This window comes from Taudactylus pleione, unplaced genomic scaffold (assembly GCF_031769625.1).
Source record: "Taudactylus pleione unplaced genomic scaffold, aTauple2 ptg001337l, whole genome shotgun sequence".
Taxonomy (NCBI): domain Eukaryota; kingdom Metazoa; phylum Chordata; class Amphibia; order Anura; family Myobatrachidae; genus Taudactylus; species Taudactylus pleione.
The window spans coordinates 171,766-187,488 of record NW_028285737.1 but is presented as its reverse complement, the minus strand read 5'-3'; the positions used below and the strand labels follow the sequence as shown (position 1 = coordinate 187,488).

At 48.7% G+C, this 15,723-nt stretch overlaps 1 protein-coding gene across 3 annotated transcripts in view; it reads right to left on the bottom strand.

Annotated features, from left to right (window-relative positions):
* Nucleotides 1–15,723, bottom strand: part of LOC148443061 (uncharacterized) — a 100,995-nt gene that overhangs the window by 66,629 nt on the left and 18,643 nt on the right. For all 3 annotated transcript variants that reach the window (XM_088463281.1, XM_088463276.1, XM_088463277.1), the window contains exons 2-3: nucleotides 9,876–9,954; nucleotides 9,660–9,757 (exon numbers count right to left, since the gene is read on the bottom strand). In XM_088463281.1, the coding sequence (XP_088319407.1) occupies nucleotides 9,660–9,757; nucleotides 9,876–9,909 (132 nt within the window). In that variant the 5' untranslated portion in view covers nucleotides 9,910–9,954. The remainder of the gene's footprint in view (nucleotides 1–9,659; nucleotides 9,758–9,875; nucleotides 9,955–15,723) is intronic.

The window sequence follows — 15,723 nt, the reverse complement described above, 5'->3', positions numbered from 1 at the left end:
CAGGTGATTAATCAGTGTGGGAAGGAGAGCAGTCTACGCACACAGAGATGTCACAGCCAGCATGATTCAGCCAGAGAAGATGTCCCAGGAGAATTACAAACACAGATCCATGGAGAGCTGGCAGAGGTAAGTCACAAAAGGTAAAAACTAGCCAGGATTGTGACAGGTAGTAAAGACAAAAACACAGTGCGCAAAAAGAACAGCTGCTCCAACCACCAGTATGTGAACAAAATGTCACCCACACTTTGAAATTCAGAGAATACCAAAAAGGAAATACAAATAGGAGAAAGGAGCACTAATAATATACACTTCCCTTTCGTATATCCAGAGAAAAATATCTTAAACCACAGTATGTTCAATCTTCATTGGTTGTCTCTCCAATACATAGGATGAAAAGATATAATGGAAAAATAGTATAATACTGTCATAAACAGGGTCCCAATAATCTACACAGATAATGATTGGACTCCTACCCATGAATTTTGTCTACTTTTAGGTAGACAAACAGCGCATGAATCGGGAGAGGGTTGAACCCACTTCAGATCCAATGTTAGAGAAACTTCATCCAATACTGAAAGAAACCTCCCCAAGATATACAAGGAATGGAAAAGAAAACTTCAAATAGTATAATACTGATTTTATTCAAGTTGTACAATTATCATATAATAAAATAAAGTAAGGGTGAAAGATGGACTCCTACCAGATGTATCAGTCTACTAACAATCAGTAGACATAAAAGGCATGAATCCCAGAAAGCCAGGCATCCCCGGAACCAATCCTTTGCTCCAGACAGGTAGATTGAGTCCGTCCACACTCCTTTTCCACCACAAGCACTTCTCCACCAACGCGTTTCGACACTTGTGTCTTTTTCAAGGTATCTTGAAAAAGACACAGGTGTCAAAACGCATTATCACAGGCATATCCTAGCTGTGGAATGAGGTGAGTCACATGATTTATGATAGGTGTTGTGTTGTTATAGATGTATTAAGATCAACAAATGTCCTGTGTTTATCCACCATTTTGGAATGGCCAACCAATCAGATTGCACCCTAGTTGATTTAAAGTTTGCACACTGTAATATTTGTCATTGCCATCATGAGATCCTCCAGTTTTAGTAGCGGGAGTTGAGCGTCCTGACCTACATGACCGACGCCTGGGGCCCGTGGGTCCGCATATGCCCAATCGCCTGAAAATGTAGGCATACGCGGAGGTGAGGAGGAGGAGGCTCCGGCGCATGGGCTTCCGCCGTACAGTTGTGCAGCTGGAGAGGAGATGGTCGGATCTCCGGAGGCGGACCACGGCCCTTCTCGATGAATTGCGGGTGGATAACCGCCAAAGTAAGTAATGCGTTTTATATGCATTGCGTGGTGTATGCTGTGTGTTGTGTATGCCTTTCTACGTGTGTGTGTGTATATGGTATATTTTCTGTTTTTGATGGCCTGTTTGTTTGCTTCATTTTAAGTTCAGCAGACATTTTATTTTATTTTTTAAGACAATAGATACCAACAAGTTTTAAGCCCTAATCTCAATACTGTGTTTGAAAAATAAGCACAACTGTTGTAGTCATTAGGCATGTTGGTGAGTGTGTGTGTGTGTGTGTGTGTGTGTGGGGGGGGATTATTTGAAAATGAACATGGTTTCTGACGTGTTTAAATGTAGAAGATGGCTGACAATTTCAGTGTCAGGCTACATTTTACGCAGTGTCTCTGGATTATTGTCACATGGGTGACACAGGTGTCTATGTAATCCTTTTTTTTGGGGGGGGGGGGTGGGGGGTTGCTTAAAACTTGCTCATGTCTTTGCTCTGCTAAACCAGTGAGCTCTGGATATCTGGATATGATGTTTTTTTGACACTGCAAAATTTTAAAATTTTGACAAATTATATTTTTTAATTCTTAGGATTACGTCAAAGAAGACAAAGGGTTAGGCAAGCCGAAGCACCACCCACCCCTGAAGATGCCTCCCCCACCCATCCCTGAACCAGCCTCCCCCACCCACTTCTCGGGAAGCTCTAATTGGGCTGCTTCAGCCCAAGAAGTGTCGGACCAAGGCCATGAAGGTACATATGTCACAGATGCCATTTTGCAATGTATATCTAATGTAGGAATCAGAAAAGAATGCAATTTGAAAGCAGCATTAACCTCAGTAGTGAAACACTGTGCAGTACTATCAGGCGAAGGGATACACACCAATTATTCATGGCTATGATGGGTGGTTTTTATGTCAAACTGTTTTGCTTTAATAACAAATACTTATTAATTTTTTTTACTTTACATTTTAGTTGAACAAGAGGAGCCACTTCGGGAGCTTCTAAGGAGGGAGGTGACCACAATAGCCATGTGTGTCCTACAGATTTTGGAGGCCATTCGACGTATCCAAAATGCGCTTTCATTTACAAATTTCCAAAAAAATATGTGTGGTGTTTTTATTAAAAAGGTCAAATATTCTAGAACATCTTAATAAAGTTGAACTATCTGATTCAATGTTTGCGTAGATATGTAATTTTTAATGTGTACATATATATAGTTGTTTTTTTTTTAATATGCAAATATATATATTTAAAAAAATTAAAATAATGTATAGAATATATATATATATATATATATATATATATATGTGTGTGTGTGTATATTAGATAGCTCCACATATAGATATATGTATATACATATATATGAAAATGTATATATATTTGTCTGGATATATATCTATATCTCTCTCTCTCTATTTATATTTATTTAGAACGGCAATATATAATTTGACAAACAAAGTTGGGGAAAGTCCAATTTGCTAACTCCAGCCTATAGAAATTAGAAGTGAAATAAAAAAAAAACAGGTGCGAATTTACGCTGATTGCAATCGCATCAGAAGCAATCAAAGGGTCCATCGAAAGCGCAGATGAGAAAACATGACTCTGCCAAGTAATCACGATGGCCGCGTAGGGTGACGGCTGCGTCCGTCAGACTGCTACGAGTGCAGTCGTCGCTCGTTCTGTTACGTGGTCCGGTAGGTGTGTTTTCATCGTGGTGGGTGTTTACCCGCTTGCGCTGTGCGTTGCGGTCGCTCGCTTTGCATTTTCTCGTTCGCCGCAGCTGCGAGTGATCGCGCCTTAGCGAGCGGGTCTGAATCAGGTCCAGAGTGTGGTGACAGGAGCATGGTCACTTTATCTTAGCCGGAAACTCTCCTGCTCCTGCTGGGATTTCTGCACCACACTCTCTGCCCCATACTATCCAGTGTTCTCCAGCTGGAAGTTGAGGAATACAGCAAATTAAGTACCTGAAAATAACTTTTCTTTGATATACTCCAAGGCAACTCTTACAGTGGGTAACGTTCCTTCAAACTTAGCTAGAGACAGGTTTATAAAAAGACACCTAATATGATGGCTATCATCCATGTAATCTATATCAATTGGGCAGTATGAGAACCTGGTAAGAAATTATGCAGGCTGAGAGGAACAGTGACAGGTGTAGTGCGAGTCTCCAGCATTGCGTTAGTTCCCCAGTGCATGTGCGAGTTGTCAGCAAGTCCTAATGCAAATGCATCCCCGCCCTCAGACACTGTAAAGCAGGGGCAAACCTAGCAGTTACTGCTAGGTGATTGCTAGTGCTATCCAAGCTATTTTTGCACATAATGATAGGTGATACAATGTACCAAATCTTGCTTATGTTTGACTATCTGTGTTCAATTTACTTGTGTTTGACTTACACCCTGGCACACACCTGATGCACGGTTAAAAGCTCCATATAACCTGGATCATCCTTGTACGTTACAGAGACGCAGCTGTTATATTCCACCGGCACAGAGAATGAACCATGCGTCCTCTCACCGCATTGAGAAACAGCACCTTAGGAGCTCCACTATATCACATTAGCAAGGAGACTCAGCCCTACTTAAACCCACCACATAAGAAACTGCACGTCACACAGAGATCACTGTGTTTCAAGGAGACAGAACTCAGCTGCCCAACATCAGCATGGGGACTGAGGGCTTCATTCAGAGGCGGCCGTATGGTCTACGACCGCCTCGATGTTTGTCCAGTGCGCATGCGCACGAGGGAGCCGGCTCCTTCGTGCGCATGCATGAGACCCGCTGCGACCGACAGCGCCGGTCGTAGCGGGTCTCTTTCCAAAGGGGGCGAGCTGTCGATGTTGATTGACAGCTCGCCCCGTTTGGAAGGCGGGCCGGGGGGGTGGCAGCCCAAACGGAGGCGTTCCCATGGGAATGCCTGCTGTTTGGGGGAGGCCCCACTGACATCACTAGTGATGTCAGTGGAGAGCTTCCGGCTCTGACAGAGCCAGAAGCTCTCCGGGGCTTACGACAAGCGAGACCCTACCCTAGGGTCTCGTCGTAAGCCCCGATGGTCGCGATGGTCTTTGACAAGCGACCATCACCCTAGCGGTCGTTAGAGCTGTGGGTGTAAACCCACAGCCTAACGACCGAAACAGAGGCGGCCGGTCAGGATGCAAGCGGCCGCCCAGTTTCTGAGCGACCGCTTGCATCCTCCGACCGCCTCTGAATGAGGGCCTGAGCCATGCCGTCAGGATCCGGTTTATATATCAGTAAAAAGGTCGACAATGTCACCACCAGATGTTAGACAGTCTGCAGGTCGACAGGGACAAATGGTTGACACACTAAAGATAGACATGCAAGAAGGTCGACAGGTACAAATTGTCGACAGGGTCAAAAGGTCGACACAAAAATGGTTGACATGTTGTTCTTGTTGTTTTTTTTAGGGTTAGGCACTTACCAGAGGGACAGGGTTAGGCACTTACCCCAATGGTTAGGGTTAGGCACCAGGAGGGAGGGTTAGGCATTAACCAGAGTGTTAGGGTTAGGCACTAGAAGGGACGATTAGGGTCAGACGCCAGGAGGGAGAGTTAGGCACCAAGGGGAGGGTTAGGGTGAAGATTAGGGTAGAAAAGGGTCGACCTTTTGACCCTGTTGACCATTTGTACCTGTAGACCTATTGACTGTGAAACATCTGGTGTCTATTTAGACATTGACGACCTTTCTACTGTAGATCTTTCAATCCACACCCTTGCAGTCATGTGCCGAGCAGCAAGTCAGCACATTGTGGTTTTCTCGTATCCATTTCCTAGTGTGTTATCACATATTAAGCCCCACTCTACTTGTGCCCTATTGCCAACAGCACATTACAGGTGTTCCACTGGCTACTTCTTTCCATCAGCACCACGGAGGATACAGCCACTTTGGCATGAACAGCTGCTTAATAAAGGAACTTTGTCCTGATACCTTATTGTGCTGTGTGGACGCCCCTTAGTGGTTATTGCAGACAGGTGCACGTCCCATTGTGCCCCATGCAGTGACTGATTAGTCTTATTACATCCACCTGCAGCCTGTGAGATCCGGGGAATATAGTCTACGTACAGGAAGCCATAAGTACGTCTCCTTATAATACATCCACACTGCTACATGCTATAGGATGTGGGACTGTACCAATAGTGTGGGGGCGATCGTCATTATTTAGACACTTCATAGTCCAGAATATTACCCTGACATTGTCCTCATATAAACAGAACTCTCCCTACTCCTATATCTATAGGATATATAATTACACAGACTATTACAATTCACTCACAGGTGTGCGTTACTCTGCTGTTCATATATGGAGACACTTTACATAAATTATATTAGATTGTTTGTAGTTTATTGCAATAAAATATTATAATGATATCTAACTAAAGATTCTCATCACTATTATAATAACTTTCCATACTCTTCTTTTCCCATGTAATTGGTATAGTAGGTACTGTGAGAGCTGCCAATTTAGCTGTTTATTTGGCTGGTAAAGAAGCACAACTTTACTACTTCTCCAGTGTACAGATCCAAGCTGGTGTGTGACTACCCGATTCTGCTCCTCCTGCTGATACAGTGTACAGATCCTAGCTGGTGTGTGACTACCCGCTTCTGCTCTTCCTGCTGATACAGTGTATAGATCCCAGCTGGTGTGTGACTACCCGCTTCTGCTCTTCCTGCTGATACAGTGTACAGATCCCAGCTGGTGTGTGACTACCCGCTTCTACTCTTCCTGCGGATACAGTGTACAGATCCCAGCTGGTGTGTGACTACCCGCTTCTGCTCTTCCTGCTGATACAGTGTACAGATCCCAGCTGGTGTGTGACTACCCGCTTCTGCTCCTGCTGATACAGTGTACAGATCCCAGCTGGTGTGTGACTACCCGCTTCTGCTCCTCCTGCTGATACAGTGTACAGATCCCAGCTGGTGTGTGACTACCCGCTTCTGCTCTTCCTGCGGATACAGTGTACAGATCCCAGCTGGTGTGTGACGACCCGCTTCTGCTCCTCCTGCTGATACAGTGTACAGATCCCAGCTGGTGTGTGACTACCCGCTTCTGCTCTTCCTGCTGATACAGTGTACAGATCCCAGCTGGTGTGTGACTACCCGCTTCTGCTCCTCCTGCTGATACAGTGTACAGATCCCAGCTGGTGTGTGACTACCGGCTCCTGCCCCTCCTGCTGATACAGTGTACAGATCCCAGCTGGTGTGTGACTACCCGCTTCTGCTCTTCCTGCTGATACAGTGTACAGATCCCAGCTGGTGTGTGACTACCCGCTTCTACTCTTCCTGCGGATACAGTGTACAGATCCCAGCTGGTGTGTGACTACCCGCTTCTGCTCTTCCTGCTGATACAGTGTACAGATCCCAGCTGGTGTGTGACTACCCGCTTCTACTCTTCCTGCGGATACAGTGTACAGATCCCAGCTGGTGTGTGACTACCCGCTTCTGCTCTTCCTGCTGATACAGTGTACAGATCCCAGCTGGTGTGTGACTACCCGCTTCTGCTCCTGCTGATACAGTGTACAGATCCCAGCTGGTGTGTGACTACCCGCTTCTGCTCCTCCTGCTGATACAGTGTACAGATCCCAGCTGGTGTGTGACTACCCGCTTCTGCTCTTCCTGCGGATACAGTGTACAGATCCCAGCTGGTGTGTGACGACCCGCTTCTGCTCCTCCTGCTGATACAGTGTACAGATCCCAGCTGGTGTGTGACTACCCGCTTCTGCTCCTCCTGCTGATACAGTGTACAGATCCCAGCTGGTGTGTGACGACCCGCTTCTGCTCCTCCTGCTGATACAGTGTACAGATCCCAGCTGGTGTGTGACTACCCGCTTCTGCTCTTCCTGCTGATACAGTGTACAGATCCCAGCTGGTGTGTGACTACCCGCTTCTGCTCTTCCTGCTGATACAGTGTACAGATCCCAGCTGGTGTGTGACTACCCGCTTCTGCTCTTCCTGCTGATACAGTGTACAGATCCCAGCTGGTGTGTGACTACCCGCTTCTGCTCCTCCTGCTGATACAGTGTACAGATCCCAGCTGGTGTGTGACTACCCGCTTCTGCTCTTCCTGCGGATACAGTGTACAGATCCCAGCTGGTGTGTGACGACCCGCTTCTGCTCCTCCTGCCGATACAGTGTACAAATCCCAGCTGGTGTGTGACTACCCGCTTCTGCTCTTCCTGCCGATACAGTGTACAGATCCCAGCTGGTGTGTGACGACCCGCTTCTGCTCCTCCTGCTGATACAGTGTACAGATCCCAGCTGGTGTGTGACTACCCGCTTCTGCTCTTCCTGCTGATACAGTGTACAGATCCCAGCTGGTGTGTGACTACCGGCTCCTGCCCCTCCTGCCGATACAGTGTACAGATCCCAGCTGGTGTGTGACTACCCGCTTCTGCTCTTCCTGTTGATACAGTGTACAGATCCCAGCTGGTGTGTGACTACCCGCTTCTGCTGTACATGTACTACCCGAATGACGGCTCAATGGTGGAAATCGACTATAGAAATTCCGGTGCTGAGCATTCATTGGCTGAGAGAGGAAAGTCTTCCGCCTCTCAGCCAATGAGCGGTTCCGACCATTGAAGTCAATGGTGAGAACAGCAAGGGTAACCTTAAGTAACCTCCTTAGAGGACGTGTCCGCTGGTCCGAGTTTCTTTCATTTTGTTCTTTTACAAAGCTTGTGAATGCTTACATGGACAAAAGAGTATGTGATCCACTCATAGGAGGGAGGTAAGTATAGAATTTTGTTCTACAGGTACCCTATGGATTATCTACTTGGAGAAGTGGACGTGATAGGCTTCAGGGATACATAGGTGAGTATGTGAGATTGCGAGTATGCATGTGTGTGTGCACGTATGTTTTATTAAACTTTTACTTTCACTGTGTGTGTGATCTGTCTTTTTTTTTAAATATTTATTTTGCAATGGAAGTACAGGTACCAGCGGGCCCATAATGCCTCGCATGCATGTACTTGTGGTTCTCCAATTACCAGCATGCGGGGGAACTTGCTGGGACCTTTAGTTCCACTGCAAAAGACAATCTTTTTAACTCTTTCAATTACACTACACTACTCTATTAACCCGGCACCCACTAATCCTGCAAGGGATAACCCCGGGCTGTCAGCCTAGGCCTGGGGTGCCCTCGTCAGGGATCCCCGGCCTGGGCTGACTAGCAGTCAGAGTTAATGCTTTGGCGGGGGTTCCGGTGAAAGTGTCCCCCTGGCTGCGGCATTACCCACCCGTTAGAAAAAGTTTGGTGCTGGTTATGGTAAGTACAGGGGGCCAATACACTTTTTGTCCCCTGTATTTCTATAACCAGGACCGGACCAGAGCCCAGTGCTGGTTGCGCTACATACACCTACGTCGTTTGTCTCCTGTATTTAGCACAACCAGGACCAGCTGTGAAAAGCCCGGGGATGGTTGAGCTTTGGGGGGGTGGGAGAGTGGGCGGATTGATCCGTCCGTGCATGTGTCTTTATTGTTTCCCACACAGATGCATGCATCACGGTTGTCCCTGATCCGTGCATGCATCTGTCTGCTATCATTAGATTGTTCACAATAGATCTGGTGTACAACCATTCAGCTTTTCCTGCACATTTACCACTGGAGCTACAGGGGAAAATTCAAGGGAGCTCGTTAACCACATTGCACCGTGTGTACATACCTTAAGTTTACACCCAGGTCATGCGACACACTGTTTCATTGAGTAACTTCCCAAGCCGTGTCTGAATAATGTATAATAGGAACCAAGATGGGAGGGAACACTGGGCCGCCATGGAGTGCAGAGAGGCATAGGAATTATCAGGTACATAAATCACTGTTCTCAGCTTCAGTCCTCCTAGGCAGCCCTTACCATGGGACGTACCCAGATAATACAATAGTGAGGGCCACAAGGAAACATTTAAGCAACATATGCTGCATAATAATACATTTATTACATGGCTGTGTGGAGAACGTGTCACACACTGAGAACCAGCAGAGGAGAATATATCCCAGTGGTAATAACTAGTGAGGTCACCCAGCTGCCTCTGCTACATTCTGTCACTGAGGGCTGAGCTTCCTTTGCCTAAGAAGTTACCTCTGCCCCAGTACAGGGGCCTATTATTACCCCTGGTAACTTATGTGCACAGTTCTTATATCCCTGCGTGATTACTTCTGTGACATGTCTGGAAGGGGCACAAACTTTCTGAGGTCCCTACTGAATCACCAATACATATTCTGCATTCCTAATACACAATAATCACTCAGCAAGTCCAGTGACTGATGTCTCTTCCCTCATGGGATACGGAAATAGTAACTCACTTCTTATTTTATTATTTGGTGAGACCCCAAATCCCACCTACCTGATGCTCCTGTGGGATCCTGTGATTCTCCTCTGTACAGTGCTGGGAATAAAGAGGACGGGGACATCTCTCTGGGGTATTTCTGTTACTGGCTCCATCTGTAGGAGACACACAGTGACTGAGTACATTGTATATATGTGATTATCAGGTGGTATGTGTATATAGGGGGCCCCATACCTGCTCTCCTCTGTACAATAAGTAATAGTCTCCTCTTACCCAGTGATGTGAGGGGCCGGTGATTCTCCATCATCACGTCCTTGTACAGACCCCTGTGTTCCTCTATATACTCCCCCTCCTGCATGGAGACATAGACAGTGACATCCTGACACCTTATAGGAACCTGACACACACAATGATACAGTCATCACCTAGACACATTGCAAGGCACTGTATACTTGATATCACTGAAACACTCCCAGACCCTCTCACCTCCCCAGTCATGTCCCTGTATTATTACTATATATGTATATGTGATGTCACTATGACACTCCCAGACCCTATCACCTCCCCAGTCATGTCCCTGTATTATTACTATAGATATAAGTGATGTCACTGTGACACTCCCAGATCCCCTCACCTCCCCAGTCATGTCCCTGTATTTATAGTATTGCGTTGTTACTGTGATATGAGAATCGGTGTACAGGACACGTCTTCTCCTCATGTGACTTTTACTAAAGACTCTGGTTTCACAAACACCAATTGTCTAGGAATAAATAATGATTCTGTTCCAGCTTCATAAGACTGCTAAATACAGTTTGCAAAATAAATTATTACTTAAGGTTAAAACACCACTACTCAAGGTAAGAAGTCTCGATTTTTTGGGAACATTTAGTATTGGGTTTAGTTTCATTCCAGGAACTTAGGATATTTGATGACAATCTGGACACAAAAATTCTCTGTGTTAAGTGATGCTAATTAGGTTCCTCGCCATTCCCAGATCACAGCAATATCACATAACTGATAAACAGGTCACACAGATGTTGCACACCACAGACTGCTCCACCTGTATAACAATATTAACAGGACACCACAGACTGCTCCTCCTGTAAAATAATAATAATAGGACACCAAAGGCTGCATAATGCTATCAGAACACCACAGGCTGCCCCGTTACTGTATCATAACACAACAGGACACCAAAGGCTGCTCCCCCATCATAACAGGACACCACAGGCTGATCCCCCTGTATAATAACAGGACACCAGAGGCTGCTCCCCCTATATAAACAGACATCACAGGCTGCTCCCCCTGTATAATAAAAATAACAGAACACCACAGGCTGCTCCCCCTGTATAATAAAAATAACAGAACACCACAGGCTGCTCCCCCTGTATAAGAATAGCAGGACACCACAGGCTGCTCCCCCTGTATAATAAAAATAGGACACCAAAGGTTGCTCCCCATGTATAATAATAACACGACACCACAGACTGCTCCTCCTGTATAATAATAGGACACCAAAGGCTGCTCCCTCTGTACAATAATATTACCAAAACACTACAGGCTGCTCCTAATGTAAAATAATCATAATAACAAGACACCAGAGGCCGCTCACCCGTATAATTATAACAACAATAAATACAGAACTCCAAAGGCTACTGCTCTGGTATAAAAATAACAGCAACAGGACACCAAAGGCTGCTCTCCTTGTATAATGCTAACAGAACACCACAGGCTGTTCCCACTGTATAAGAATAACAGGACACCACATGCTGCTCCCCCCTGTATAATAACAACAGGACACCACATGCCGCTCCCCCCTGTATAATAACAGGACACCACATGCTGCTCTCCCTGTATAATAATAATAATAGGATACCACAGGTTGCTCCCCCTGTATAACAGACACTATATGCTGCTCCCCCTGTATAACAGACACCACTGGCTGCTCCCCCGGTATAATAATAATAACAACAGGATACCACAGGCTGCTCCCCCTGTATAACAGACACTACAGGCTGCTCCCCCGGTATAACAGACACCACAGGCTGCTCCCCCGGTATAACAGACACCACAGGCTGCTCCCCCGGTATAATAATAATAACAGGATACCACAGGCTGCTCCCCCTGTATAACAGACACTACAGGCTGCTCCCCCGGTATAACAGACACCACAGGCTGCTCCCCCGGTATAACAGACACCACAGGCTGCTCCCCCGGTATAACAGACACCACAGGCTGCTCCCCCGGTATAACAGACGCCACAGGCTGCTCCCCCGGTATAACAGACACCACAGGCTGCTCCCCCAGTATAACAGACACCACAGGCTGCTCCCCCGTATAACAGACACCACTGGCTGCTCCCCCGGTATAACAGACACCACAGGCTGCTCCCCCGGTATAATAATAATAACAGGATACCACAGGCTGCTCCCCCTGTATAACAGACACTACAGGCTGCTCCCCCGGTATAACAGACACTACAGGCTGCTCCCCCTGTATAACAGACACCACAGGCTGCTCCCCCAGTATAACAGACACCACAGGCTGCTCCCCCGTATAACAGACACCACAGGCTGCTCCCCCGGTATAACAGACACCACAGGCTGCTCCCCCGGTATAATAATATTAACAGGATACCACAGGCTGCTCCCCCTGTATAACAGACACTACAGGCTGCTCCCCCGGTATAACAGACACTACAGGCTGCTCCCCCGGTATAACAGACACCACAGGCTGCTCCCCCAGTATAACAGACACCACAGGCTGCTCCCCCAGTATAACAGACACCACAGGCTGCTCCCCCGGTATAATAATAATAACAGGATACCACAGGCTGCTCCCCCTGTATAACAGACACTACAGGCTGCTCCCCCGGTATAACAGACACCACAGGCTGCTCCCCCGGTATAACAGACACCACAGGCTGCTCCCCCAAGTATAATAGACACCACAGGCTGCTCCCCCTGTATAACAGACACCACAGGCTGCTCCCCCGTATAACAGACACCACAGGCTGCTCCCCCGGTATAACAGACACCACAGGCTGCTCCCCCAGTATAACAGACACCACAGGCTGCTCCCCCGTATAACAGACACTACAGGCTGCTCCCCCGGTATAATAATAATAACAGGATACCACAGGCTGCTCCCCCTGTATAACAGACACTACAGGCTGCTCCCCCGGTATAACAGACACTACAGGCTGCTCCCCCGGTATAACAGACACCACAGGCTGCTCCCCCGGTATAACAGACACCACAGGCTGCTCCCCCAGTATAACAGACACCACAGGCTGCTCCCCCGTATAACAGACACCACAGGCTGCTCCCCCGTATAAAAGACACCACAGGCTGCTCCCCCGGTATAACAGACACCACAGGCTGCTCCCCCAGTATAACAGACACTACAGGCTGCTCCCCCAGTATAACAGACACCACAGGCTGCTCCCCCGGTATAACAGACACCACAGGCTGCTCCCCCGGTATAACAGACACCACAGGCTGCTCCCCCGGTATAACAGACACCACAGGCTGCTCCCCCGGTATAACAGACACCACAGGCTGCTCCCCCGGTATAACAGACACCACAGGCTGCTCCCCCAGTATAACAGACACCACTGGCTGCTCCCCCGTATAACAGACACCACTGGCTGCTCCCCCGGTATAACAGACACCACAGGCTGCTCCCCCGGTATAACAGACACCACAGGCTGCTCCCCCGGTATAACCGACACCACAGGCTGCTCCCCCGTATAACAGACACCACTGGCTGCTCCCCCGGTATAACAGACACCACAGGCTGCTCCCCCGGTATAATAATAATAACAGGATACCACAGGCTGCTCCCCCTGTATAACAGACACTACAGGCTGCTCCCCCGGTATAACAGACACCACAGGCTGCTCCCCCGGTATAACAGACACCACAGGCTGCTCCCCCGGTATAACAGACACCACAGGCTGCTCCCCCGTATAACAGACACCAGTGGCTGCTCCCCCGGTATAACAGACACCACAGGCTGCTCCCCCGGTAAAATAATAATAACAGGATACCACAGGCTGCTCCCCCGGTATAACAGACACTACAGGCTGCTCCCCCGGTATAACAGACACTACAGGCTGCTCCCCCGGTATAACAGACACCACAGGCTGCTCCCCCAAGTATAACAGACACCACAGGCTGCTCCCCCTGTATAACAGACACCACAGGCTGCTCCCCCGTATAACAGACACCACAGGCTGCTCCCCCGGTATAACAGACACCACAGGCTGCTCCCCCAGTATAACAGACACCACAGGCTGCTCCCCCGTATAACAGACACTACAGGCTGCTCCCCCGGTATAATAATAATAACAGGATACCACAGGCTGCTCCCCCTGTATAACAGACACTACAGGCTGCTCCTCCGGTATAACAGACACTACAGGCTGCTCCCCCGGTATAACAGACACCACAGGCTGCTCCCCCGGTATAACAGACACCACAGGCTGCTCCCCCGGTATAACAGACACCACAGGCTGCTCCCCCGGTATAACAGACACCACAGGCTGCTCCCCCGTATAACAGACACCACAGGCTGCTCCCCCGTATAACAGACACCACAGGCTGCTCCCCCGGTATAACAGACACCACAGGCTGCTCCCCCGGTATAACAGACACCACAGGCTGCTCCCCCGGTATAACAGACACCACAGGCTGCTCCCCCGTATAACAGACACCACTGGCTGCTCCCCCGGTATAACAGACACCACAGGCTGCTCCCCCGGTATAATAATAATAACAGGATACCACAGGCTGCTCCCCCGGTATAACAGACACTACAGGCTGCTCCCCCGGTATAACAGACACTACAGGCTGCTCCCCCGGTATAACAGACACCACAGGCTGCTCCCCCAAGTATAACAGACACCACAGGCTGCTCCCCCTGTATAACAGACACCACAGGCTGCTCCCCCGTATAACAGACACCACAGGCTGCTCCCCCGGTATAACAGACACCACAGGCTGCTCCCCCAGTATAACAGACACCACAGGCTGCTCCCCCGTATAACAGACACTACAGGCTGCTCCCCCGGTATAATAATAATAACAGGATACCACAGGCTGCTCCCCCTGTATAACAGACACTACAGGCTGCTCCCCCGGTATAACAGACACTACAGGCTGCTCCCCCGGTATAACAGACACCACAGGCTGCTCCCCCGGTATAACAGACACCACAGGCTGCTCCCCCAGTATAACAGACACCACAGGCTGCTCCCCCGGTATAACAGACACCACAGGCTGCTCCCCCGGTATAACAGACACCACAGGCTGCTCCCCCGGTATAACAGACACCACAGGCTGCTCCCCCGGTATAACAGACACCACAGGCTGCTCCCCCGGTATAACAGACACCACAGGCTGCTCCCCCGGTATAATAATAATAACAGGATACCACAGGCTGCTCCCCCTGTATAACAGACACCACAGGCTGCTCCCCCGTATAACAGACACTACAGGCTGCTCCCCCGGTATAATAATAATAACAGGATACCACAGGCTGCTCCCCCTGTATAACAGACACTACAGGCTGCTCCCCCGGTATAACAGACACTACAGGCTGCTCCCCCGGTATAACAGATACCACAGGCTGCTCCCCCGTATAACAGACACCACAGGCTGCTCCCCCGTATAACAGACACCACAGGCTGCTCCCCCGGTATAACAGAAACCACAGGCTGCTCCCCCGGTATAACAGACACCACAGGCTGCTCCCCCGGTATAACAGACACCACAGGCTGCTCCCCCGGTATAACAGACACCACTGGCTGCTCCCCCGGTATAACAGACACCACAGGCTGCTCCCCCAGTATAATAATAATAACAGGATACCACAGGCTGCTCCCCCTGTATAACAGACACTACAGGCTGCTCCCCCGGTATAACAGACACTACAGGCTGCTCCCCCGGTATAACAGACACCACAGGCTGCTCCCCCAAGTAAAACAGACACCACAGGCTGCTCCCCCTGTATAACAGACACCACAGGCTGCTCCCCCTGTATAACAGACACCACAGGCTGCTCCCCCGGTATAACAGACACCACAGGCTGCTCCCCCGGTATAACAGACACCACAGGC